Source organism: Oryctolagus cuniculus, chromosome 11 (genome assembly GCF_051225735.1).
Source record: "Oryctolagus cuniculus isolate XC-2025 breed Fujian yellow rabbit chromosome 11, ASM5122573v1, whole genome shotgun sequence".
In the NCBI taxonomy this organism is placed as follows: domain Eukaryota; kingdom Metazoa; phylum Chordata; class Mammalia; order Lagomorpha; family Leporidae; genus Oryctolagus; species Oryctolagus cuniculus.
This window is the reverse complement of record NC_142877.1, coordinates 33477006-33504415: the sequence shown is the minus strand read 5'-3', so window position 1 is coordinate 33504415 and position 27410 is coordinate 33477006. Positions and strand designations below refer to the sequence as shown.

The window sequence follows — 27410 nt, the reverse complement described above, 5'->3', positions numbered from 1 at the left end:
TCGCGCTGATCCGAAGGCAGGAGCCAGGTACTTATCCTGGTCTCCCATGGGGTGCAGGGCCCAAGTACTTGGGCCATCCTCCACTGCACTCCCTGGCCACAGCAGAGGGCTGGCCTGGAAGAGGGGCAACCGGGATAGAATCCGGTGCCCCGACTGGGACTAGAACCCAGTGTGCCGGCGCCGCAAGGTGGAGAATTATTAGCCTAGTGAGCCGCGGTGCCGGCCAATATTGTCTTCTTCATCCAAAGCTTTGCCACCCACCTTGGTGATGTTAACATGAAACTCATCCAATATTCTAGCCTCTCAGTATTCTGACTCCCCATTCTCTCCTTAGCTACACAGATACTTGAGCACTGTTTCCTTGGTTACGTATGACAAGTTAATGACCCAGAGCCAGTTCTGCCCTGAGACTCAGGTAATCAGGGTAATAGGGTCCATGCAATGGGTTCTAGCTCTTTTCTTCTGATTCCCCTCCAAAGGGGTGAAAAGCAAATATGCCCCCTGTTCCAGTTCACTTTGCTGGTACCTGAGGCCCTAGCTTCCCACCCAAATGACGCCAATCCCCTGGGATGGCCCTTTGCAGGGATCATGGACATAATTTGGAAATCTGGGCTTGGGTGTTCATATATATAATGTGAGAACCTTTATGGTATAGGATAGTGTCAAGGGTGGAAAAAGTAGAAGACCAAAGACAACCCTCATTCCTGGCTAATAAGAATGACTGGTATTTCTTTACTAATAATAGCTTTAGTCCTGCTAATCATAAATAGGATTTATTAAGATATCAAATTATAGGATGTTTTTTTCTGCTTCCTCACAGTGTTCAATCCACAGCACAGTACTACTTTCAATCCTCCCTCAAATCACCTAATTTAAGCTCAAATCCTAAGTTCTTTCTAACACATTTATTGAGATGCCCCTGTTCCCCACAAGGAAGTAAATTCAACTCTGACCACAGGTGTGTTCATAGGGGTCTTAGACCAGTAGGTATCAATATGCCAAAAGCTAGTTAACAGAATGGGATTTTATGTAAATAATTGAATAGCAGTAATTAATATCATCATTATCAACCATGGTCTTCCTGATAAGGAAAGCAAACAAACTAGAGATATATCCAACAATGAATTTTCTGAACAATATGAAGTGAAAGAAGCAAGACACAAAATAATGTAGGCTACAGTATAAACCAATTTATATCAAGTTAACAAGGTAGTGAAGCAACACTGTTTAGGGCTGTACTTGCAGAGCTTTAAAAAGCAGAGCAGTGGTCACCAGAATAGGATGATGGTCACTTCTGGACAGCGTGGTCATTCTGATGGAAATGGGTGCATGGGGGTGCTACTTGGGCATCAGTGAGTTTCTATTTCTTGAGTTAGGTTGTATGGTTACATAGGTGTGCATCTTATATTCATTAGTTAGATCATATAGTTTGCATGCATTCTTCATTATGTATGTTATATTTTATAATAATAAACACAAGAAAACAAGAATGCTAAATAGGAAAAGACAAAAAAGGGGATATTTCTTTTTTGTAATATATCTTCCACATAAATTGGTTAACATCAAGTCATTCATCTAATGGCAGTTACCCATGGATAACATGATGAATTTTAGTGTCTCTAGCTAGAAAGATGATGCACAGCCTATGGACTTAGTTGTGACCACATGGACTTTCTCTTAAGAGGCTTTACCCAGAAGAGGTCAGGTCTCCCTAGGGACATTCATGCACTCTACCTTGAAGGATATTTCAGTTGTCATGGTGAATCCATGGGTGATGACAGGTTCCTCTTCTGCAGTCCGTCCCTTCCAGCAGTCCAGCTCCACACAGCGACAACCAGACAAAAGTACTTGGCGATACATCTCGACAGAGGAGTTTCCAGCCAGCTGGCCAGCTACAAGACACCGACAAAACATACCCTAGAATCCCATGAAGCAAGGAAGATAACAGTAGCATCCTAGAAAGGCCCATCAGCTATGGGAAAACAAGGAGCTCCAGCGCTGAAACAGAGGGTCTCAGCTTTTGTCTCAACCTACCAGAAAGTGGTGGTACTATCCCAGATGGAATTGTGGATCCCTAGCAGTAGGTTGGAGGAAGAGACATAACAATGACATAATACATGTTTACCATATGCTTTTTATAGATCTTTGGCTTTATATGTATTAACCTTTTAATCTTCATAAAAACTGTCTGCTAAAGCTATTTTTGTAAAAATGCCCAGTTCAGATAATGAAAATGGCATAGAGTAGTTCAGTTGCCCAGATTTCCAAAGCTAGCATGTAGCAGATCCAGCAGTCTGCTCATGAAGTAGATTCCCCAAATTGATCTACAGACTCAATTCCCATCAAAATCCCATTTTTTTTGGCAGAAATTAACAAGCTGATCCCAAACTTCACTTGGAAATATAAGGGACCCTTCTTAGTCAATAAAATACTGAAATACAAAAATAAAATTAGAAGAATCATACTTTTCAATTTTAAAATTTATTGCAAAGTTACAATTATTAAAGCAGTAAGGTACTGGCATAATGTTAGACATACAGATTAGTGAATTAGAATTAACACTCAAGAAGTAAACTCTCAATTTATGTCAACTGACTTTCAACAGGATTACCAAGGTAATTCAATGCAGGAAAAATTGTCTGTTTAGTAGAACATTCTGAGAAAACTGGGGAGTCATATTTAAAAGAATGATGTCAGATCTTTGTCTCACACCACATACAAAAAATTGACTCAAAATCAATGGTATTCCTAAATATAAGGGTGAAACTATGAAACTCTTAGAGGGGCTGGTGCTGTGGCGCCAGCATCCCATATGGGCACAGGTTTGCATCCCGGCTGCTTCTCTTCCGATCCAGCTCTGTGCAATAGCCTGAGAAAGCCAAGGAAGATGGCCCAAGCACTTGGGCCACTGCACCCGCATGGGAGACCCAGAAGGAGCTTCAGAATGGCACAGCTCCGGCCCTTGAGGCCATCTGGGGAGTGAACCAGAGGATGGGAGACCTCTCACTCTCTGTCTCTCCTTTTCTCTATCTATAACTCTACCTCTCAAATAATAATAATAAAAATAAAACCCTCTTAGTAGAAAACATGGGGGTATATCTTTATGACCTTGATTAGGCAGCAGTTATATAGCTATGACACCAGAAGCACAAGCAACAAAAGACAAAATAGAAAAATTTTATCAAAATTAAAATTTCTGTGAACAGGACTGAAATATCCTACTGAAGTCATGAGATTTGTGATAGTCAAAGCACCTGAGAGGCACGATGACAGAAAATACTAGGCATGGAAGCCAAACTATTCCTATTTCACTTAAGAAGGGAATGGAAGTCACTAATTTCTCTATAAATTATTTTGAGAAGGTGAATAATAAAAATTGGGAGACAAGCACCTTATCAACACACACATTTAAATCTTTGGTTTTTCCAAAGTAAGATTTTCTTTGACTTATACTCTTAAAAACCTCCATCATTTTTTTATAGCCAGTTAAAATATGGCATGTGGATGAAAACTGTCAAAATGACTCTGAAATGACTCTGCCCTGTGGAGACACACAGGACAAAGAAAATGGGATTAAGGCTATTGGCTTAGTTTTGTTTTTATATGCATGTCAGGACACTCACCATCAGCATAACAAAAAGATGACATTCTTGAGTTCTAAAGAGCCTTGGTCAATACACTGAAAGGCTGATTAAGTATGTTTGCATAATCACTTTTCTGTACTGGAAAAAGAGGTGTTTTTGTTTTTGAACACAGAAATGTATTTTGCAAAAGAAAAAACACTGGCAAACAATCAGCAAAGATCCTGAAGCTGGGTAATCAATTTTCCATTTATAATTTCCTTGAAGTTTATTATCATGACAAGGATTTACAAAGGTCTTCCTGTATAAAAGTTAATAGGATAGTGAAAGGAGAAGGAAAACAAATATTTGTGCATTATTCCTAAATTTAAGGGACAGCTATGCTAGCTAAAGGTAGTGAAGAATTCAAATTATTATTAAGTTAACTCATTGCCAAGTGCTTTCCCTCAAAAAATTGCACTAGTCTTTAAGGATAGACTTTTATGTCTGTACTTCTTTAGGTAATTGTCTATTGACTGTATCTAACACTATCATATTCTGTGCAATCACTAAGTCTATTTCATTCATACTGTTTGGGTGTTACTAGCATTGCCATGGATTTAAAAGCTAAATCTGATTTAAAGGTGTAGAAAGTAGATACTTAACTGATTAGTAGAGTGTTCTATCATGAGTTTCTAGAACTTTTTGAATTTGTAATTCTTTTATGCCAAAGAACAAGTAGAAGACTTTTGAAGTATCAAAAAGCTGATGTTTTAAATATTTATTTATTTGAAAGGCAAAGGGAGAGAGAGAGAGAGAGAAACAGAGATCTTCCATCAGCTGGTTCATTCCCAAAATGGCCATAAGGGCTAGGACTGGGCCAGGCCAAAGCCAGGAGCTGCACCTTGGTCTCCCACATCGGTTGCAGTACTTTGGCCATCACTCATTGCTTCCCAGGTGCATTTGAAGGAAGCTGGTTAGAAGTAGAGCAGTTGAGACTCAAATTGGTAATTTGGATGTGGGATGCCTCTGTGGCATCATAATGTCGGCCCCCAGTCAATGTCTTTAAAAACATTCAGAATGTAGCCACAAAAGAACTTGAAAATAACTAAAGAATGAGTGTGTATTTATATATCTTTGTTTATTATCCAACTCTTAAAACCAACAGAATTACTCCAATGCAACACTGTTGCTCATTGTTAGAATAAATAATATTTTATTAGAAGTGGAAGTCTCTCAAAGAAATATTTTGAAAATCTATATTTATTCCTAATTTTCCTAATCTTTGGAATGCATACTAACTTCCTGCAGTTTTACTTCATTTATGGAGATTTTCTCAAACACAAGTATTAATATTCTTCATTATTTTCTACCATTCTCAAAGTTGGTTTATTTTTCTTCCTTAAAATTTTGACCTTTTCATTATCACATTCCATTTACCTACTGTATTTCCCTTTGATTAGAGCAAATAAACATAGCTTCTGAGGTCAGTGGAATACCAGGTGTTGGGATTTGGGATTTGTCATTAGACTTTCAACACTTGGCATCATCTCCACTGGCTGTGAACAGCTTCTGCAACATATTCCAAGCCCTTGATTGAACTTCTGACCTGCAGCTACCTCTCAGATCAGTTCATAAGACTATTACTGCCTGTAGTCACAGCTCTGCAGCTTCTCACTTGACTGCACTCATATTGGGTGGCTGTTTGGATTCCCTTGAGCTTTGTCTCAGATTACCCAAGGCATCAAATGATAGAAGGGGCCAGAAAATTGAAAAAAAAAAAAAAAAAAAAAAAACAATCCTTCTAGCAATACAGACTTTTTCAGATCTCAAAGACCGGTGATTAATTTCCTATCTTTTATGATTATCATTATTTTTTGTCTTCTCTTTAACTGCCAGGGCAAAAAAGTTCTAGAATGTGATGCATTTGTTAATGCTGACTGCTTTCTCTTTGCTTTTAATTCTGGAATAGCCATTTTGGTGCACTGAATCCCACAGCTACACCTGAGGGTATTGCTCAAACTACAGAAAACGTGTAGTTCATCTTGATCATCTTTGAAGGCATCAATTTGATGGAGCTGTTCTTTCTCTGTTGCCACAGTCTTTGTTGCCTCACTAGAGAGACCATGAAGCTCTTGAACACAGAGCCAATTGCCATGAGATGCCTTATGTGCAAAAATGTCTGGAAGAGCAAAGATTCCCATCTTTGAGAAAACAACTTGAAACATATGCCTTACTGTTTATAGGAGCTTCCCCATTGGTGTCTGTACATCTTCCCAAACAACTTTTCTGTGGGAGGCAAATGCTAGTTAATGGGATAGAAAAATACAGGAGACATATTTTGTACCCTTACAATTCAGGTAGGGACGCAAGTGTAAGCAAAGAACAAGTTTCTTATTCATCAGCGAGTTTAAACTCTTATCTCAATCCTACACTTCAGGTCACCCTTTCTCCTTCACAATGGGGTAGTTTATTTAGGTTCTGATATGCTTCAGGGTTTACAACTCAGTCTTAGGGTAAATCTTGACCCTTTTAAGTCAGTCATGGCAGTTACATTTACCGCACTAGTGACTGATGTGGGCACGAGCACATGGTTATAACTCTGGGATCCATCATATACAGGTGTCTACTGGACGGGGGCTGGGGAAGGATGTTAGGGGAACATCTAGGAACATTTCCCTCACTTTTAGAAAGGAACACACACAGGAACCTTTCCTGTGCCTGTGGATCTTGACTCATGGAGTAGCAATACTGTGAAAATATGAAGGCACCAAAAAGGAGTACCTGGATGCCCAATGACAATAATGAATTCCTGTCGGCGCCGCGGCTCACTAGGCTCATCCTCTGCCTGCGGTGCCAGTACCCCGGGTTCTAGTCCCGGTTGCTCCTCTTCCAGTCCATCTCTCTGCTGTGGCCCTAGAAGGCAGTGGAGGATAGCCCAGGTGCTTGGGCCCTGCACCCGCATGGGAGACCAGGAGGAAGCACCTGGCTCCTGGCTTTGGATCGGCACAGCGCGCCAGCCGTAGCGGCCATTTGGGGGGTGAACCAACGGAAGGAAGACCTTTCTCTCTGTCTCTCTCTCACTGTCTAACTCTGCCTGTCAAAAAAAAAAAAAAAAAAAAAAAGAATTCCTGACTCAACCATTTCTCTGCTGGGCAACTTACTGTGTGAGGTAATAAATCCATTAATCTGAAGCCCATTAAGTTACAGCATCTTCTTGCATTCAGACACAAGAACCCTGGCTGTTTTAATTTGTCTTCATTTTACAAACAAAAAAAAACCAAGGTTCAGAAGAGTTCAGTATATAATTTACTTAAAGGCAAATTTAAGCCAGGACAGTTTATAAAGTACTTCAAAAAGTTTGTAGAAAAAAGAATTAAAAGATAAATTTAGAAACAGGGTGTTCAGCCTAGAGGTTAAGATGCCTCTATCTCAAGAGTGCTAGGGTTTGATTACTAGCTCTGGCTCTTTTTACTTTATTTTTTAAAGATTTATTTGTTTGAAAGACAGAGTTACTACACTCTTCAATTGGCTGCGATGGCCATGGCTAGGCCAGCCTGAAGCCATGGCCTTGGAGCTTCATTGTGGTCTCCCATGTGGGTAGTAAGGGCCCAAACCCTTGGGTCATCTTCTGTTTTCCCAGGTGCATTATCAGGGAGCTGGATTGGAGATGGAACAGCCAGGACTTGAACCAGTGCTCATATGGGATGCTGGTATGGCAGGCATCAGGTTTACTCACTGTGCCACAATGCTTGCCCCTGGTTCAGGCTCTTGACTGGCTTTTTGCTAATACAGACTATAGGTAGACTTGGCAATGGCTCAACTAAGTTGTGTTCCTGCTAATCATGTAAGAGACCTGAATTGTATTTCTGGCTTCTAGCTCAGTTCTGTCACAACCTTGTGGGCATTTGAGGAGTGAACTAGCAATGTGAGCTGTCTCTGTCTCTCTTCATGTCAAATAAACTAAAAAAATTTTAAAGGTAAATTTATCTTTTGGGGCCGGCGCTGTGGTGCAGTGGGTTAAAGCCCCAGCCTTCAGTGCTGGCATCCCATAGGGCACCAGTTCGAGTCCAGGCCGCTCAACTTCTGATCCAGTTCCCTGCTAATGCACCCAAGAAAGCAGTGGGGGATGGGCCCTAGTCCTTGAGCCACCACACCTATGTGAGAGATTCGGAAGAAGCGGACTTTGGATCAGTTCAGCTCCAGCCATTGTGGTCATTTGGGGAGTGAACCAGTGGATGGAAGACCTCTCTCTCTGTCTCTGCCTTTCTCAGTCTGTAACTCTGTCTTTCAAATAAAGAAACCTTTTTTATAAAAAAAGGTAAGCTTGGTTTTGTATAAAAATTCTTTATATCCACACTAACAAGGAATCTTAAAAATTATTTAAAAAATGTTTGTACCAAAATGGCCTTTTATTTATTTATTATCTAGAAACCTTTTATCAAGGAATATAATCTTCATGCAATTCATATATACAAATTTAGGAACACAGTGATTCTTCTCATCCTTCCCTCCCTTCAACTCTTCTTCCTCCTCCCTTTCTTATCCCATTCTTGTTTTTTACTAAGATTTATTTTCAATTAACTTTATACACATAAAATTAACCTTACACTAACTAGAGTAGTTAGTATGAAAAAAAAAAAACCTTGTTCCTCAACAGTTGAGACAAGAGCTATTTAAAGTCATTGCATTTCAAAGTGTCAATTTCACTTCTATAGATTAGCTTTTTTTCCATTAGTTACCATGAATTTTTTTTTTTTTTTTTTTTTTTTTTTTTTTGGACAGGCAGAGTGGACAGTGAGAGAGAGAGAGACAGAGAGAAAGGTCTTCCTTTGCCGTTGGTTCATCCTCCAATAGCTACTGCGGCCGGCGCACTGTGCTGATCCGAAGCCAGGAGGCAGGTGCTTCTCCTGGTCTCTCATGTGGGTGCAGGGCCCAAGCACTTGTGCCATCCTCCACTGCCCTCCCGGGCCACAGCAGAGAGCTGGCCTGGAAGAGGGGCAACCAGGACAGAATCCGGCACCCCAACCGGGACTAGAACCTGGTGTGCCGGTGCCGCAGGTGGAGGATTAGCCTATTGAGCCACGGCGCCGGCTTCCATGAATTTTTTTAAAGTCTGTTATGTCTCCCAAGCTCACTTTCTTTCCACTCTACCACTCATGTCTTCCAGGTAGGTATATGCTTTAAATATGAAATAAATAGTGAAGGGTAGCATTTGCTCAGGGATAAATGGAGGAAATACGAAAGACTCAAAGTCTTGGGTTGGTGCAGAGTGACACAAAAGCACAACTAGGGCTTGAATCATTCTTAGGCTGGTTCTGCAGGCAAAACACATTCTTAGGGGCCGAGGCTGTGGCACAGTGGGTTAAGGCCCCAGCCTGCAGCGCTGGCATCCATATGGACACTGCTTCCAGTCCCACCTGCTCCTCTTCCAATCCAGCTCTCTGCTATGTCCTGGGAGGGCAGTGGAAGATGGCCCATGTCCTTGGGACCCTGCGCCCATATGGAGAACTGGAAGAAGCTCCTGGCTCCTGGCTTTATATCGGCTCAGCTTTGAGCATTGCGGGAGTGAACTAGCAGAATGGAAGACCTCTCTCTCTGTCTCTACCTCTCTCTGTAACTCTGTCTTTCAAATAAATGAAATAATTCTAAAAAAAAAAAGCATGAGGAAAGTAGCTAAATAATCATTTGATACAATCAATTATAATTCCTCAGATTATTGAGATACCTAAGCTCTCAAGTCAATATAATTTATTTGAGAGACAGAAAGAGACCTACCTCTCATTTGCTGGTTCACTTCCCTACTGCCTGCAACAGTTGGGGCTTGGCTAGGCGGTAGCAAGGAACAGATAACTCAATCCAGATCTCCTGCCAAGGTGGCAGGAACCTAACCACATGAGACATCACTGCTGTCTTTCAGGGGACACATCAGCAGGAAGCTGACATTGTAAATGCAGCTAGAGCTTGAACTCAAGCACTACAATATGGAATGTGGGCATCCAAAGTGGCATCTTAACCACTGTGCTTTAAAAGCTTACCCCTTATAAGGTTTTTTCTTAAGCTGAAAAAAGACATTCATATCCAGAGATAGAACATGTTGCCTAGACTGTGTATCCAGAGCCATTATCTCCCAAATGATTCGGAGTATGAGAGGGTTTATGAAGAGCTACAAAGTATGTTGAAATGACTGCACAATGTTCATTCTAGGATTGTTTCCTTGAGTCAAAGAGTGGATTCCTTGAGGAAAAACAATAATTTAAAGCATAACCATTGCTGAGTGTTGCAAGACCATCCAGAACCCTAGAAAATGACTATTGTAATTAAAAACCAACTAATTTTGTGCATATATTTCTCTCAATGATTCAATTTATTTTTTTTCTTTTGGGCATGTTCAATATTCAACAAAGGGGCAAAAATGAGTAGAAAAATAGACATAATAATGCACTGCTAAAATGATTGGTTTTGCATACTGTATATTTAATTTTTATGATTTCATTGAATGTTCAATATAAAATATCCCACATATTATAATTCTCCTGATTTGGAACAGTATTTCTCAGGAATATAAGTTCTTAAGTTGCTCAAGAAAGAATTACAGTAATGACAAGGGAGATGTAAGACTGGTCATCTCCTTAATGATTGTAAATCTCTGGTCCTTTTTCCTATATTCAAAATACACTACAGTTGGATGGGCACCTGGTGTAGCAGTTATCATGCTGTTTGAGATGCTCATATCCCATATTGGAGTGTCTGGCTTTGAGTCTCAGCTCTGCTCCTGATTCCTGTTTCAGTTAATGTGCACTCTGGAGGCAGCAGTGGTGGCTCAGGTAGTTGGGTCCTGTTCCTCTTGGGAAGACTTGGACTGAATTTCAGATTAGATGGCCCAGCCCAAGGGTTAGAGGGCATTTGGGGAGTGAACCCGTGAATAGGGGATCTTTCTATGTCTACCTGCCTGCCTGTCTGCTTTTCAAATAAATAAAATAAATATTTTAAAATGTAATATATATTCTAGCAGAGGCTAATTTTTGTACGCAGCATTTCTTAAACTCATTTGAAAAGAAAACCTTCCCTTTATCCACAAATACCTCCTATATGAAATAATGTTTCCACAGACAAAATTTCTACTTCTCTGGAAATGGCAATAAAATCACTTATCTTCTAGGTATTGATTTTAAAATTTAATATGAGCCCTATTGTTCCATAATATTCTATGTTATAGCATTCTTGATTGGTTTTGGGGAGTTTGCAATTTCAGATCATAAATGCTTACATTTATCAACTTTTGAAAATAAAAGTTTTATAATATTTTATCTGCAATTAAAATAATGATACTACTAATAGTGTATAAAATAAAACCAAATTGACCCATAAGTCAAATGAGGTTTTTATGCTAATATCTTCACATTGAAACCAGCCTGACACAATGGAGTGAAATTCTCTGCCATATTTGTTCTAACAAAGTTCAAGGGAAAGAGGCCATATGAGTGACTCTAGAAGTAATGATACTGACTGAGAATTCTTAACGAAATGCAGTGCGTTTGTTTTTGTCTTGTTTTGTTTTTAAATAACTGGGATGGACATTTTACACAGAAGTTAAGGTGCTACTTGTTTGGCCCACATTGTGGAATAGCAGGTCAAGCCACTACTTGCAACAACAGTATTCAAAGTTTGAGTCCTGACTGCTCTGCTTCTTATCCAGCTTCTTGATAATACTCTGGGAAGGCAGTGGATGTCAGCCCTAGTACTAGTGCCCTGCCACCCATATGGGAGACATAGATGGAGAGCCCAGCTTCTGGCTTTGGCCTGGTCTAGCCCTGGCTGTTGCAACCATTTGGGGATGGAACACCCCCACTCTCTCTCTGCTCTCCACACTTTTCAAATAAAATGAAAATAAATAAAAATTTTAAAAAGGAAAAAATTGAGTAGTTTTTCTGTTTGTGTTAATGTGTTAATGTTGACCCATTTTCTTAGAATTATTATTGTGCTGTTAGTAAAGCAAATGAGTAATTATGTATAAATTGTTAGGTAACCAGATTGCTAGGAAACACAGCTACAGAAACAGGAATTTAAGTCAGAAGATATGGGTGGAAATAATTGTGAATCATGCTTTTATAAGAAAAAAATAAAAATATCTGTCTTCCCTTGTTTTGTTCACTGAAATAGTTCAGAAACAGCACACAAGGTCATGATGATCGTTACACATACTGCATTTAATTCCACCTAAAGGAACCAGGACTTGTTGGGAAAATGATTCCTTGTCTGGAGCAGAAAGAAATAAGGTGAGCCTGGAAGATCTTTATGCGCCAGAAATCAAAGACATTTTCAAAAGCAAAGTGTCATGTCAAGAGGATGCAGATGCCAGCCTATACAGGCTCCCACTGCTCAAAGTTGAGACAATCTGGCCAACAGAAGGAGCATAATGACTGTCATTAAATTAATATACACAAAATCTGAAAAGCTTAAGTCCATAATGGTATGCAGAAAGAGTAAAATCACTATTTTCCCAAGGAAATTGGAAAGAATAGAGTGAATATCTGATTAGTCTCACCATTCAATCATTTTGGTATTGCTGACTCTACATGACAAATACCCTAGAAAGTCATGAATATCAGTACATCAATTAAAAGGCATCTTTGGACTTAAATGGATTGTTTTAAGATCACTCAGTATTGTGACTTTCAGGTAGATAAGACCATATAAAATATTCAAAATTCAACCGGGCATAAATTTAAGTATTTTTAAGAATCTTGTCCTAAGTATATGATAAATGTAAGACTCTATCGTGCGCTAGGATTTTATTATTTAAAAACATATATGTACTGAAATGGAGTGACAGAGAGAAATACTGCAATCTCCCATCTGCTCTCCAAATGCCTACAACTGCCAGAGCTGAGTCAAGCTGAAGCCAAGAGCTAGGGACTCAATCTCAGTCTTCGTGCAAGTGGTAGGGATGCAAAATTTTGAGCTATCATTTGCTGCACCCCAGCGTGCCCATTATCAGGATGCTGATATCCAAAACAGAGCCAGGATATAAACTGAGACACTCTCATGTGGGATGTGGGTGTCCCAAGCGGTGGCTTAACCACTGTGCCAAACACGAACCCAGGTTTTTAAAGTTATACTTTGGATCCTTTAAGTTAAAGGTCTTGACTCAGCTTGACTTTCCAGAGACTCCTTGAATTTAGATGAGAAAAAGGTTTACATCTTCAATTTTAACATTCTCTACAGTTATGAATATAGGTCACAAGCCACAGTAATATTAGCATGATCCATGCTTTTTTTCTCCTGTAGAAATCACAAATATTTTCACATCATATTCCATTTGTTGCAAATATCACAACATATTTCTTTGACTCATTTAAATTATGTTAATAAAAAGATAAATATTATTTTGTGTTTTACATTTGTTAAAAATACTCTGTGGAATCTGTTTCCTCTTTAATCCTTGATACTTTATTTTATACATTTAACATTTTGAGATGAGTCCACAGGCTTTTGTAGTCTGCTAAATAGGTCAATGGTATTAAATAAAATTAAAAACCCCTAAGAAGGAAAAAAAAAGTTCCTATACAAAGGCTTATGAACTTGATGAGGAGCTGAAAAATTTCCATAGGCATCCTGAGGAATAGAATCCAAGTGGCCTAAATTGATAATCTTGTCTTAAACTTATAGAACCTGTACTGGTTTTAAAACAGGAATGAAAATTCCTTGACACTCTCCCATAGAAAGTTGTGGTCTTACATCCCCTCTGACTCTGAAATATACTTGTGACCCTTCTACAAAGCAAGAAGTGACTCAATAGAGCTTTGTAAGTTAATTGCCAAGAGGCAATTAAGCTTCCTCTTTGTTCTCTGGGGCACTTAACTCTTATAGCTAGCCCTGAGTTATCACTTAAAATGAAATCCACCTATCCTTGGATTGCCATGCTGTAAAGAAGCCTTTGTTACATGGTAAGGCCTCTTGTAGGCAACCAGGCCCATCCTTCAACCTGAATCCAGCTGTTGGGTCATTCAGCCTAGATGCCAGACTTACTGTTGAATCCTCCAGATGATTCCCAGTATCCACCCCATTCCCCCATTCTATTCCTAACTAAAGCCTAAGACACCAAGGAACAGAGGCAAGCAATGCCCCCAATTTGTGGTCTGAAATCTTTATCTACATAATGTGACAAGATAAAATTGTGGGGCAGGCACCCGGTGTAGCAATTACGGCGTTGCATCTCATATTGGAGTACCTTGTTTCAAGACCTGGCTCTGCTCCGATTCCAGATTCCTGCTAATGCACACTTGGGAAGTGACAGGTGATGGCTCAAATACTTGGGTCCTTGCCACCCACATGGGAGACCCAGATTGAATTCCTGGGTCCTAGTTTCCTGCTTGCCTAGCCCTGGGTGGGCAGGCATTTGAGGAGTGTACCAGCATATGGAAGATTTGTCTCAGTCTTTCAAATAATAAAATTTATATATGTGTGTGTATATATATGTACATATATAAATAAAATATAATATATAAATATATAAATAAAATGAACATAATATATAAATATATATTATAATATATAAAGATTATATAAATAAAATAATATATAAATAAAACAGTGGTGGTTTTATGAAATTGAGTCTTGGAATGTTTCATTATGTAACAGTAAATGAGTAGAATGTGGTTTAGGATGACAACAAATAAACATAGCTTTGTGACATGAATTTTTGTTAGCACACAAGGTCGGTTGAAATGAAAAGGTGACAAGATGGCTTGAAAGCCTTGAAATTTCTGTGAAGAACATGAAATTGCAGTTCAAATGACTGTAGGACTCAGACTATATGGCTCCAACTAGGTAGTCTTGAATTACATGGAATCATCTAGGGTAGCTCATTCTAGTTCTCCAGAGCTATGTAGCTATCTTCATCAAAGACTGACTGCTATTCTAAGCTTTTGTTCACCTAATGAAGGATTCCAGGCTAATGCTGGGCTCAGGATCAACACATTGCACATTTGAATTTGGAGAGAATTGATCTCTTTAAGGAATTCTAGAGGAAGAAATTCTTTTTTGTCACGTGGTTGGACCTCCATGGCTATCAACGGCCTGTATATCTCCCTTGTCTTTATGTGCATCCCACTGTTGGTTACATGACACACATCCTTGGATAATGAGCTACAAGTTCATCAAAACTACCCTCAAGGCGTGGAGAACATCTTCAACACACAGATACCACATAGGATCCCAGACTTGTGATGTATTAGGTCTGGCAGCCTTAGATGTTTGTATGATAGACTTTGTGAACAGGAGAGTGATATACAGCAGCAGCATTCCTACAAAGACTTTTTGACACCTATGATAAAAAATCTGCCATATAGGCATAGATGTTATGGCACAGTGAGTGAAGCTGTTGTTTGGGATGTCTGCATTCCATTTTGGAGTCCTGGATTCCTGCCCGAAACTGTTTCTGATTCAATTTCATCTTAATGTGTCTGGGAAGGCAATGAGTGATGGCAAATGTATGTGGGTTCCTGCCACCCATTTGGGAGACCTGGATGGAGTTCCTGCCTCCTGGCTTAGGCCTAGCCTAGCCCAGGCTGTGTGAGCATCAGAAGATGGAAGATCTCTTTCTTTGTCACTCTTTCAAATCAATAAATACATCTTAAAAAAATAAAGATCTGGGGCCGGTGCTGTGGCCACAGCCTGCAGCGCTGGCATCCCATATGGGTGCTGGTTCTAGTCCTGGCTGCTCCTCTTCTGATCCAGCTCTCTGCTATGGCCTGGGAAAGCAGTAGAAGATGGCCCAATTCCTTGGATCCCTGCACCCAAGTGGGAGACCTGGAGGAAGCTCCTGGCTCCTGGCTTCAGATCAGCTCAGCCCTGGCCGTTGCAGTCATTTGGGGAGTGAATCAGCAGAATGGAAGACCTCTCTCTCTCTCTCTGCCTCTCCTTCTCTCTCTGTGTAACTCTGACTTTCAAATAAATAAAATTATTCTTTAAAAAAATAAAGATCTGCCATACAGAAAATATTCTGAATGAAATATATTTTGATAATTAAAATATGTATTTATTATAAGTTTCTCAAATATGACTATGGTGAGGTAATATATACATTTATATATTTCAATAGTTTTACATTAAAAATCATGGAAAAAAAGACTAGTGTCTGCAAATACTAGCTGATAGAATAAAAAAGGGAGAGAACGATCCAACATGGGAAGCGAGATACACAGCAGACCCATAGAATGGCAGATGTCCTAAACAGCACTCTGGCCTCAGAATCAGCCCTTAAGGCACGCGGATCTGGCTGAAAAGCCCATGAGAGTATTTCAGGCATGGAAAGCCAAGACACTCTGGCAAAAAAACAAACAAACAAACAAACAAACAAACAAAAAAAAAACAACTAAATGAAAGACCTCCACGAGTGAGATCCCAGTGGAAAGAACAGGTCTTCAAAGAAGGAGGTACCTTTCTCTGAAGGAAGGAGAGAACTTTCCACTCTGACTACGACCTTGTCTAAATATGATCAGAGTCAGTGAACTTAAAAGGCTTCCATAGCCTTGGCAACTCATGACAAGACCTAGGGTGATTACTGATGCCATAAACAAGAGTGTCAATTTGTTAAGTCAACAACAGGAGTCACTGTGCACTTACTCCTCATGCAGGACCTCTGTCCTTAATGTGCTGTACATTGTGATTTAATGCTATAACTAGTACTCTTTCACTTTGTGTTTCTATGTGGGTGCAAACTGTTGAAATCTTTTCTTAATATATACTAAACTGATCTTCTGTATATAAAAAGAATTGAAAATGAATCTTGATGTGAATGGAAGAGGAGAGGGAGAGGGAAAGGGGAGGGTTGCGGGTGGGAGGGAAGTTGTAGGGGGGGCCACTGTAATCCATAAGCTGTACTTTGGAAATTTATATTCATTAAATAAAAGTTTAAAAAAATCATGGAAATGTTCAATTTAGGATCTAGTTAGGAAATTCATTGTTTTTTTTTTCCTACTTAATTATTGTATTTACTCAGAAATGTAAGTGTCATTCACAGGTCAATTTTTTTTTTTTTTGTCTAAAGGGCTGTTCCACTTTGAGCAAAAAGGAATTCACTTTTCACAGAAGTTATTAAGGGCCACGGAGCCCTCCTTTAGAACACAGTCCAGGGGACCAGGTAGTTATAAAAGGCTTGAAGTTCACTGAACAATCAGTTTAGCTTCACAAAAATCCCACCAGTCTGAAGACATCAGCTGTAGACACACTTTAGAAAACTTGTTCATGGGAAAATGATGATACTGCTTCACACACATGTGGTTGGTCTGTTTATAAGTGGAGACTGGTGGTGGTGGGATCCCAGAGTTCTCAGAAAAAACAAACCTTTGCTTGTCAACAAGGGTGATATTTGGTAAGATCAGATAAGGAAACTCTCAAAGAACTAGGAATTCATACCTGTGAGGTAGGTGTTGTGCGAGGAATTAATGAAATAGTGAGAAAGGGGTTGAGACATGTCTTCATTCAAATCCAGTTTCTCAGGTGAAACAACTCCATTTTCTTCTCCACTCAGGTAGCGCATAAATCCGTCCACTGATATTTGCCCTGGAGGAAACAGAGTTGAGGCGATGTGAATGCATTCGTTTACTGGGCTGCTGGTATCCGGTTGATTGTACATACTTACTTACTTACTTATTTATTATTTATTTTTGCCAGAAAACTCTTTTAAGTCCAAGGTAGAAGGCAAAAACAATTGCATCTTAATGTAGGCAATGCCACAAACAGAAAAAAATAACAGAAAAAAATGTAGCTATCTGATCTCCACTGACTTTTCACAGGAATGAAATAGCTAAACACCCATCTTTAGTTTTCAAATTTAAAAATCGGATCAACATTTGTGGACAGGCACCAAAATATCAGTGTTAGTCACTGGGTGATAGAATTTGGGACAATTTTTTATTATGAATATATCTTACTTTTATAATCAAACCAGTTATGTCTAAGTAGCTTTACAATTTAAAGTAGTGGAAGTGTTTTCAAGTAATTATCTTTTTTCCTGAAACAGAAAATACAGATGACCAAATTTGAGACTTCTTGGAATAAAAAATTGAATGTTCCTAAAAAAGTTCTTTGGACTTCATATTTAGAATGATTTTACTTCAAATGGAAAAACTATGACTACCACTTTGACTTTTAGATTCTATTTAGAAATTTTTCTATTGTTACAACCTTTCTGAGGTGATTAATGCTACTTGTTGAGATAAATCTTGTTTTATGTTTGAGGTGTAGTTGTTAAAAATTATAGTTATGATGTACAATTTGATATTTTGCCACATGTGTTGAGACAATTCTTTGTCTTTATTATAGTAATTGCTACAGATATAGAGTTGTGTTTAAGTATTTTGGTCCAACCCATAGTTTCTTTAACTCTAGCAATCAAAGCCTCAAAACAACAGCATGTCCGTGGATAGTGAAAACATTGCCAGTAAATGTTGGAGGGTAGCACTTGTTATTTTTCTTCTTGAAATAGTTTGTTTTAATATAAACTAGTATATGTTTATTTAAAAATAAAAAAATCTGAAAAGAATTAGAAACCTTTTTTTCCCTAAATATCACTTGCTCTTCCTTCAGAGGTAATACTGTCAAAATCTTAGCATTCTTTCAGAGAAAAAAATGTGGTTGTATGATTCTACTATAAAAATTCAATCACACGTACATATATTTGAGCAATCTTTGCTCATTTTAATTGAACAATCTGTTATGACCATTTTAATATGAAAATTCCATAAAGATACTAACTCTAACAAAGAATATAATTTTATATTTTATATGGTATAGGATATAAAAGTATAACATAACTAAGTAATATGCTACTATTGTTACTTATTAAAATTGTTTCTATTTTTTTCAGTAGTGCGTCTAACATTGCATTAAATGCTCTCATAGTTAAATTTGTGTACATGTCCTTAATTATTTTAGGATAAATTCCTGAATTGGAATCTGATTCAAAAAGTATGTGTATTTTTAAGGTTTTGATTATGCATAACAAATTCCCTTTCTGTTAAAGTTCTAGCAATGGGCTCACAAATAATATGTAAAAATTTGTATTTTCCTACTCAACATCCCAACTATCAAATTTATAGCTAAAAACAACTATTCATTTTGATTGATTGGAGCACCATTATTTTTTCCTGAATGATAAGGAAAGGATGTGACATATGCAAATGGAAAAGCTAGGCCTGACTCTTTGCCACAGCAAAAAGTTTTACACAACCAACAAATTTCTCAAGGTGACTAATTAATACTTTTCCCAAATTCTGGGAACCCTAAAGTGAAATCTCTTTTAATATTGTCTAGGAATGAATAAAGACATAAATAAATTTAGTTTTTGGTTCTTTTGATAGTGGCTCTTTTATAAAGAAAAAAAACTTCCTAAATGAAGTTTTAAATAAAAATAATTATTTGCCCCAAAAACTACTTAAAAATTACCCCTACCATTCACCTTTATAATTTCAATAATGATAAAAGGAAAAGAAAGAGCTAAGAAGGTGTCTTGTAATACAATGAGAAATATAGGGGCTGGCATTGGGGCGTAGCAGTAGGTAGAACTTCCGCCTGTGATGCCAGCATTCTGTATGGATGCTGGTTTGAGTACTGGCTACTCCATTTCCAATCTAGCTCCCTGATGTTGTGCCTGGGACTACAGCTGATAGTCCAAGTGCTTGGACCTATGCAACCAGGTGGAAATCTAGAAGAAGCTCTTGGCTCCTCACTTTGAACAGCCCCAGCTCTGGCTATTGTAGACATTTGGGGAGTGAACCAGCAGATGGAAGACTCTCTTTGCCTCTCTGTAACTCTGTCTTTGAAATAATTTTTTAAAGTAAGAAGTGAGAAGTATAACGCTCCTTATATTTTCATATTTGTGGTGAACAATTTTTAATAGATACCATTATTCATGGCTTCAAGTAACTCATCTAAGAGAAACCTTCCTGGTCATGTTGCTATTGATGAGATTACTAGTTACTGCTCTTGAAGCCTCCTGTTTAAAATGTATTGATCAGGGCTGGCACCCTGCTGTAGTGCGTAAAGCCACCATGTGCAGTGCCAGCATCCCATATGGGCACTGGTTTGAGTCCCCACTGCTTTACTTCTAATCCAGCTCTCTGCTATGTTCTGGGAAAAGCAGCAGTTGGCCCAAGTCCTTGGCCCCGCACCCATGTGGGAGACCCAGAAGCAGCTCCTGGTTCTGGCTTTGGCCTCGTTCCAGCTGTTGCAGCCATCTGGGGAGAGAACTAATGGATGGAAGACCTATCTCTCTCTCTCTCTCTGCCTCTCAAACAAATAAATCTTGGAAATGCACTGATGGTAGAATGCACATATCTCTTTGCACTCACTTCAATATTTGGTAATGAACCAAAGTCAACTTAGGGTCAAAGCAATTTCAATAAATGGCTTTAAAAATATTTTGGAGTATAAAACTCATTTAGAAGCAAATGTTTAAAAAAAACTGAATTTCTTTGTAGCTCTCCTTTTTTCTGTGACAAATTCAGTTTTCAGGTACTTCTTAAACTAAGTTCTGTATTCCTCTCACCTTTCCTGTTTTCCTTCTTTTTGTCTCTCTCCCCACCTTTCACTCTTTTAGCAAAGATTTATTGACTACCTGCCACATGTGAAATACACAGAAAAAGAAAGCATAGTGAAACACATTCTCTATCTGCAAATGGCTCATAATCTTATAGCCTATCACTCACCTTGAAAACCAGGCAACAGCACCTTCAAAATAAGGTGTGCACTTGCATCTGTTGTCACCCATGGAGTTTACCATGATGCTTTGTGTAAAGGAAGTGTTAGATCACCAATTCTTTTGGATGATTATAGTGATTTTAAAAAGAGAATGGACTGCTTGAAACTGGGAGATTACCAACAGAAGCACAATTTTGTTTGATTCCTGTTTTTCAATTACATCAACTCATATGAGATTGTTAATGTTGGGCATTTCAACCTATGAAATGGCAATTTCATACAACTCAATCTCTAATTACAGCTTCCTCAGGAGATAGGAAATAAATGCACATATCTTCAGAGGCCATCAAAAAAGCAGTAATATAATAGCTAGATGAATGTGCATATGAGGGGGGCAGGGTAGTTAACAGGTTTACTTGCCAGTTTACTGGTAAGTTGGACAAGTGTACGTTTCTTCTGAAGGCACGTAAACTACAGTACAACAATAAAATGTTTTGTGACCTAACATGCATCTTTCTGATGCTGGACTGGATCCTAAGGCTATAGGTTTATAACTGTTATCTTGCAGGAATAACTATACTTTTGTCTGATGTTTGAAAAGCAATTAAGGTAAAACATGTCAATAGGTCAAAGAGGACAAATGAATTTTAACTTTGGAACAAATTCCAATTTATTGTTAGTGACTTTTGGGCACTTGAATAGAGAGAGATTCAAACCATGTTTGTGATTAATTTTTATGGTGCAGATCAGAAATGTGAAGGCGTATAAGCCACATATTTGTCACCCTCCAATGAAAATGTTATAATTCAGACCAAGACATAATTTGCAACATGCCAAAGACTGTGTCAAAGTTTATTTCACTAATTATGAAACCAGGAAGATGATAAAGCCATTTGGAGGCTATAAGACATTGATATAATATGCATATATGTATTCTTTTTGATAAATATTGCCAGATTAAATACAAAGCCAGTTAATATTCTACACATCAATTAAACCATAATATTTTGATTTATCTTCTCTACCTTTGGTATTTCATAGAAAGTAAAAATTCTAACATTAATTTTGGCACAGATTAAAATAATTGGAAAAATGAGAGTTAGGTTCATCAGTGTGAGGATTATTTATAATTATATGAAATCATTAAAGAATCCTCCATGAAGGAATTTTTAGAGCCTAGTTTGCAATCTAGGTATCAGCTAAGGGATCAGGAGTTCATTTTCAAAAATGCAGATGTTTTGACATAATGAATTAGTCTCAAAAACCAGTTTTGACTAGTACATTCTTAGAGATAGAGAACAGATTTTCAGAGGATTTTTCTCCCTTCCTTGTATCTTATATCTGGAATATTGCTATTGCTGTCAACTTGAATATCCAAGTTTTTTAAATTAACCTTGCACTATTCAAAAAATTGTTTATAATAAATATGTTTTGAACCACTGAGAAACACAGGATGGAAAACTGAGGGACACAGAAGGATGGAAAACTGAGGTAGGAAAAACATATTGCTTTCTTAAAAAAATTAGTAACAGCACAAGAAATTCAACTTCTACTCTTGCCAGCAACAATTGGTTAAGGACAAATTCTTTAGCCACAGGACGAGTAAACTACATGGACACTTAATTCTCTAGTTCTAAAAATCTATGAATTCAAGCAAGCTAATATATTAGAGATAATTATAAGCTTAATTAAAACACAATCATTTAGAATAATTATTAAACATAATCATATTAGAATGAGATTATGGCCGGTGCCACGGCTCACTAGGCTAATCCTCCACCTTGCGGCGTCGGCACACCGGGTTCTAGTCCTGGTCGGGGCGCTAGATTCTGTCCCGGTTGCCCCTCTTCCAGGCCAGCTCTCTGCTGTGGCCCAGGAAGGCAGTGGAGGATGGCCTAAGTGCTTGGGCCCTGCACCCCATGGGAGACCAGGAGAAGCACCTGGCTCCTGCCTTCGGATCAGCGCAGTGCGCCAGCCGCAGCGCACCGGCCGTGGTGGCCATTGGAGGGTGAACCAATGGCAAAAGGAAGACCTTTCTCTCTGTCTCTCTCACTGTCCACTCTGCCTGTCAAAAAAAGAAAAAAAAAAAAAGAATGAGATTATGAAGCATCAAAGCATAAGAAGAAGCAATGCTACCATTTTCTGGAGTAAAACCAACAGGAGGAGAAATTAACTTCAGAAGTGTAAGGTCAGTCCACAAGGATAAAATTCAAGTCTGTTATCTGTTTTCTTTCTTTCTTTCTTTCTTTCTTTTTTTTTTTTTTGACAGGCAGAGTTAGACAGTGAGAGAGAGAGACAGAGAGAAAGGTCTTCCTTCCATTGGTTCACCACCCAAATGGTCAATACGGCTGGCGTGCTGCACGGATTCAAAGCCAGGAGCCAGGTGCTTCTCCTGGTCTCCCATGTGGGTGTAGGGCCCAAGCACCTGAGCCATCCTACACTGCCTTCCCAAACCACAGCAGAGAGCTGGACTGGAAGCCAGGCAACCGGGAGAGAACCAGTGCCCCAAGTGGGACTAGAACCTGGAGTACTGGCGCTGCAGGCGGAGGATTAGCCTAGTGAGCTGTGGTGCCAGCTTACCTGTTTTCTTAATAAAAGATAGATAAGCTTCTTATTGGACATGTCAATCATATACTATCACCTACAAATCATTTTTTTTTTTTGACAGGCAGAGTGGACAGTGAGAGAGACAGAGAGAAAGGTCTTCCTTTTGCTGTTGGTTCACCCTCCAATGGCTGCCATGGCCAGCACGCTGCAGCCGGCGCACCACGCTGATCCGAAGCCAGAAGCCAGGTGCTTCTCCTGGTCTCCCATGCGGGTGCAGGGCCCAAGCACCTGGGCCATCCTCCACTGCACTCCCAGGCCACAGCAGAGAGCTGGCCTGGAAGAGGGGCAACCGGGACAGAATCCAATGCCCGGACCGGGACTAGAACCTGGTGTGCTGGCACTGCAGGTGGAGGATTAGCCTATTGAACCGTGGCGCCAGCCCAAATAATCTTTAGTATACATGTAGTCTGAAGTATTCAGATCCAAAGTAGGAAAAATGTAAACCCTTCAAGAAATGGGAAAAGCATTGTTCTTAGATGCCATTCTAAAGAAGATCTGATAGTCAATGGAAAAGGAAACTGTGTTGCAGAAGAGGAAAAGATATAACCTTAATGGGAAGGAATCATCTTCAAAGAGACACAAGAGAAAACTTTCCTGACAAACTGATGGTCCCCAGTGGCTACTTCTATGTTTTGTCATTCTTCAGCACTATCTTTGCTGGAAAGAAACTCTCAAATGTCATGCGGCTTTGCACAAATGCCATATCCATTCACCATACTGCTTGGTTGTTCTGGCTCTCTCCTTTCCCTGGGGCAGATGATGGCTGAGGCTCTGCAGATGGGCTCCTGAAGATGTCAGGAAGACACAAATTCAAAATTATGCTTTCCAGACATCATTGAAAATACCCTTCAAGATCTTACAGTGTATGCAGTGATACTTTGCTGGATGTCACACATGCATACAAGCGCATGCAAAATGTCCTTGAGTATTTACTAGGGAATGGACTACTCTGATGCCATCTGTAAGCCTGGGGCCATCCCCCTGACCTTGAGGACAACCAGGAAACAAGGGGAATTTTTGTCCAGAGTTCGGAGAACAGACTTGATGAATTTTCTTTCTTTCAATTTTATTTATTTATTTGCAAGGCAGACTTAGACAGTGAGAGAGAGAGACAGAGAGTTATAGACAGAAAGAGACAGAGAGAAAGGTCTTCCTTCCATTGGTTCACCCCCCAAATGGTCGCTACGGCTGGCGTGCTGCACGGATTCAAAGCCAGGAGCCAGGCGCTTCTCCTGGTCTCCCATGCGGGTGCAGGGCCCAAGCACCTGGGCCATCCTCCACTGCCTTCCTGGGCCACAGCAGAGAGCTGGACTGGAAGAGGAGCAATCGGGACAGAATCCGGCGCCCCAACCAGGACTAGAACCCAGGGTGCCGGCGCCACAGTTGGAGGATTAGCCTAGTGAGCCATGGTGCCGGCTGACCTGATGAATTTTCTAGAAGAGTTTTATGAAATGGTTGTTCCAACTTCATGTGTTCTGATAACTTTATCTATTGGCTTCAAGGAAACCATTTCCAACAGAACTTTCTGTTGCAGGCATGTGGGAAAAATGTCTTCAGTTGAAGTCTTTTCAGGAAGAACAAGATGTCTTGAATTCACCCTGGAGCTTGGGAATTCGTTGCAAGTCATTATTGATGAACAAACATTATGGAGGGTCTACCTTTATCCGGCAAGGGTCTTGATAGCAACCATGAATGTATCCATCAGTCTTGTCCTTCAAGAACTTAAGCACACAGTATGCAAAATTCCTACTTGATTTCTTTTTATGATTGGTTCTGACTTCTATTCATTCACTGTCTTAAACTAAAAAGTTGGAGTTGGAAATCAGACCTAGTTAGAGGAAAAATACAACTCATGTTGGCTACTTCTGAACCTTCTGGCTTCTTGGGGATCTAAATTTCAAGAATCTTCTGAGAGGATCAATTCATTTTGGTCTAGTTCTGCTTGTCTCTCTTTCAGTATTCTGTTGCCCAGGTCTGACAATAGATGGAGTAAAATCAGCTAAATTTGTTTCCTGATGCACTGAACTTGGAAGAATAGGGAGGGGCTGATTGATTGTCGTCATCTAATAGAGTCAACAAGTTAGAGCTAAGAAGTCACTTGTGTGATTTGCACTTGATGTACTGATGTCACTGTAGGGGATGCTTGTGGGTCAAGCAGCACAGTTCAGAGGCTAAGGGTTGTTGCCTAAATTTAGAACTATTTCTACATCTGCTCCCTAGAACTACTTTCACAAAGAGAATTGGTATAAAAAGTTTCCTCATTTTGTCCTGATTAGAAACACTTTAGAATCTTTTAGCCTATGTATTTGGTATCTACTTTTATATCTCAAAATGTTACATTTGCATTGGTACTTTGGGACTTTCCATCATGGAAGACGAGGATATTGCTCTTTCTTGTCTCTGTCTCCATAGCTCACACACACATTCCCATCCTTCTGAGATAATTATAATTTGGTTAGATTTGCATTCAGTCTTTAAATTATCAAGACTATGTATTCTACTTAGAGTTGAGTCATATGTTAACCTAAAAAATACTTTTTTGTGCACAACTTTTTGTTTTATCTGTAGTTAATAATTATCTTGTTTTGCCATCTCATTTATTTCTTCATACATATCTCCAACTCCAAATTGTCTACTAATAAGCTAAACCTCTTTGTAATATGTTGAGTCTTTTTTTTTCCCTGTGACATTCTCTTGAAGATCTTCCTGAAGACTTCTGACCTGCTCCAATCTAGGTTGAGCAATTTCCATTTCATTCACTTCTATTCTATGCTATATTTCTTTTATTTTGTGCCTTGCTCTTTCATGGCTATCTTTTCACATATTTGTCAGTAGTTTCTGGAGAAGTGGTTCATACATGTGAAATTTCTTGAGTGCCGCATGTCGGAAAAAAGGCTTATACTTGTGCACTTCATTGCTAATTGTGCTAGGTATAATTCTAGATAGGAAACCTTTGTTCTTTTATATTTTTGTGGGACAATTTGCTTCAGTCTCTCTTCATAGTGTACCTTTTGAGAGGTTTGAAAATTTAAAGATTTACCACCCTAAAAACAGGTATGTGGTCTCTTTTAATCTTTTATGTTTTATCTCTCTGGAAGTTTCTAGCATCTTTGATTCTAGTTCCTGGAAATTTCACAACAGTGTTCTTTGGTGTGGGTTTATCTTTATCCTCTGTGTTGGGCATATGTTGGAATCTTTTGGTTTGAAAGCTTTTGTCCATTAGTTTGAAAAAATTTTTATGAATTAATTCTAGTATAGTTTCCTCTCTTCTCTCTTTTTGGAATATTATTTAGCTAGATTTAAATATTTTGTGCTTTTTCTCTCCAAATTTTCACTTCATTCTTTGTTTTCTGAGAGATTTCCTAAGTTTCATTTCTAGGTCGTCTTTTGGTGTTTGCTACCCTTTGTAAAATCTGAGAGCTAGTTTACATTCTCACTTCCTTAAAAATTGCATTCTGTTTTCATGGATGCAATATGGTTATTTGTTTTTCAAAGACAGTAATATCTTTAAAGAATTCTCATTATCTAGTTTATGTTTTCTACAAAGTTACCCTTTTCCTATATCTTTTTTTAGAAGGAATTTTCCTCATATGTTTATTAACCTTTAACTATCTGTTCATTTTTCAAATTGGCAGACTGAAAGCTGATTGAATTTTGCATGCATTGGTGGCTATGAAAGATATGAGGATTGATATCACTGTAGAGGGATTTCTCTGTCTTTTGGAATAAACTTTAGTGTTGATATCTTTATGTCTTCCTGCTTGAACTGATCAGAGACCGAAGAGAAATTTTAATCTCTTCCAGGAGAGAAAAGAACAGTCTCCTGGATGTCAGCTTTCTGGAGACAAATGGTGGTAGATAGCTGGAGTCTGAGTATGTGGCATGCTTGTGACCACTTTGTATCCTTGATATCAAAATGGTAGCCCTGCCTTCACCTGTGTCTTGTATCATCCTTAGTCCCTCTATTATTCTGTCTCCAGAGAACAAACCCCTCATCTCTCTCAGGTCGAGCTCATGGCTATTTCTTAGACTGTGGTTAGTTGTCCTCAAACAACTATAAATCTCACTATTTTTTTCCTTACCTCCAATTCTACTTCCAGAGGAATGTGACTTCATCAATTCCTGAAAATTTTAAGGTTTTTATGTGATAACTTAGGTTGGTTCCAAGCTTTTTACATGGCTTGTCTTTGATCAGTTTCTCATTTTTTTACAGCTGTAAATATACAGCCAGCTGCTTAAAGTATGTGATTGCTACCTCTTATCTTATTATCCTCAACCTTGTAGATTATGATTTCAAAATATATCTTTTAATGTAGTTTTAGTGTGGTTCCTAGGGAGTTCAGTCAGATTTGCTCAGTCCACCATATTTATCATGGAGTTCAATGATTTTTATACTATACTATAAAGAAGATATTTTTGTTAAGCATAAATCGTCAGATGTACTTTATCTTTGATGCTAGACTTTTTCAGGTAAAATTGAATCAAATGGGGAAACTGCTTCAGCTCATTAGGAGTTTACTGTAGAATGGCCTCTCT

General features: G+C 38.8%; 1 protein-coding gene across 6 annotated transcripts in view; it reads right to left on the bottom strand.

The window, feature by feature from the left end:
- PLCB1 (phospholipase C beta 1) overlaps nt 1-27410 on the bottom strand; it is a 792589-nt gene that overhangs the window by 210515 nt on the left and 554664 nt on the right. For all 6 annotated transcript variants that reach the window (XR_016215911.1, XM_051846235.3, XM_008256382.5 and 3 more), the window contains 2 exons: nt 16983-17129; nt 1735-1892 (listed from right to left, as the gene is read on the bottom strand). Coding sequence is in view for 5 of the 6 variants with exons in the window: in XM_051846235.3 (XP_051702195.1) it covers nt 1735-1892; nt 16983-17129 (305 nt within the window). In the remaining variant the exon portion in view is untranslated. The remainder of the gene's footprint in view (nt 1-1734; nt 1893-16982; nt 17130-27410) is intronic.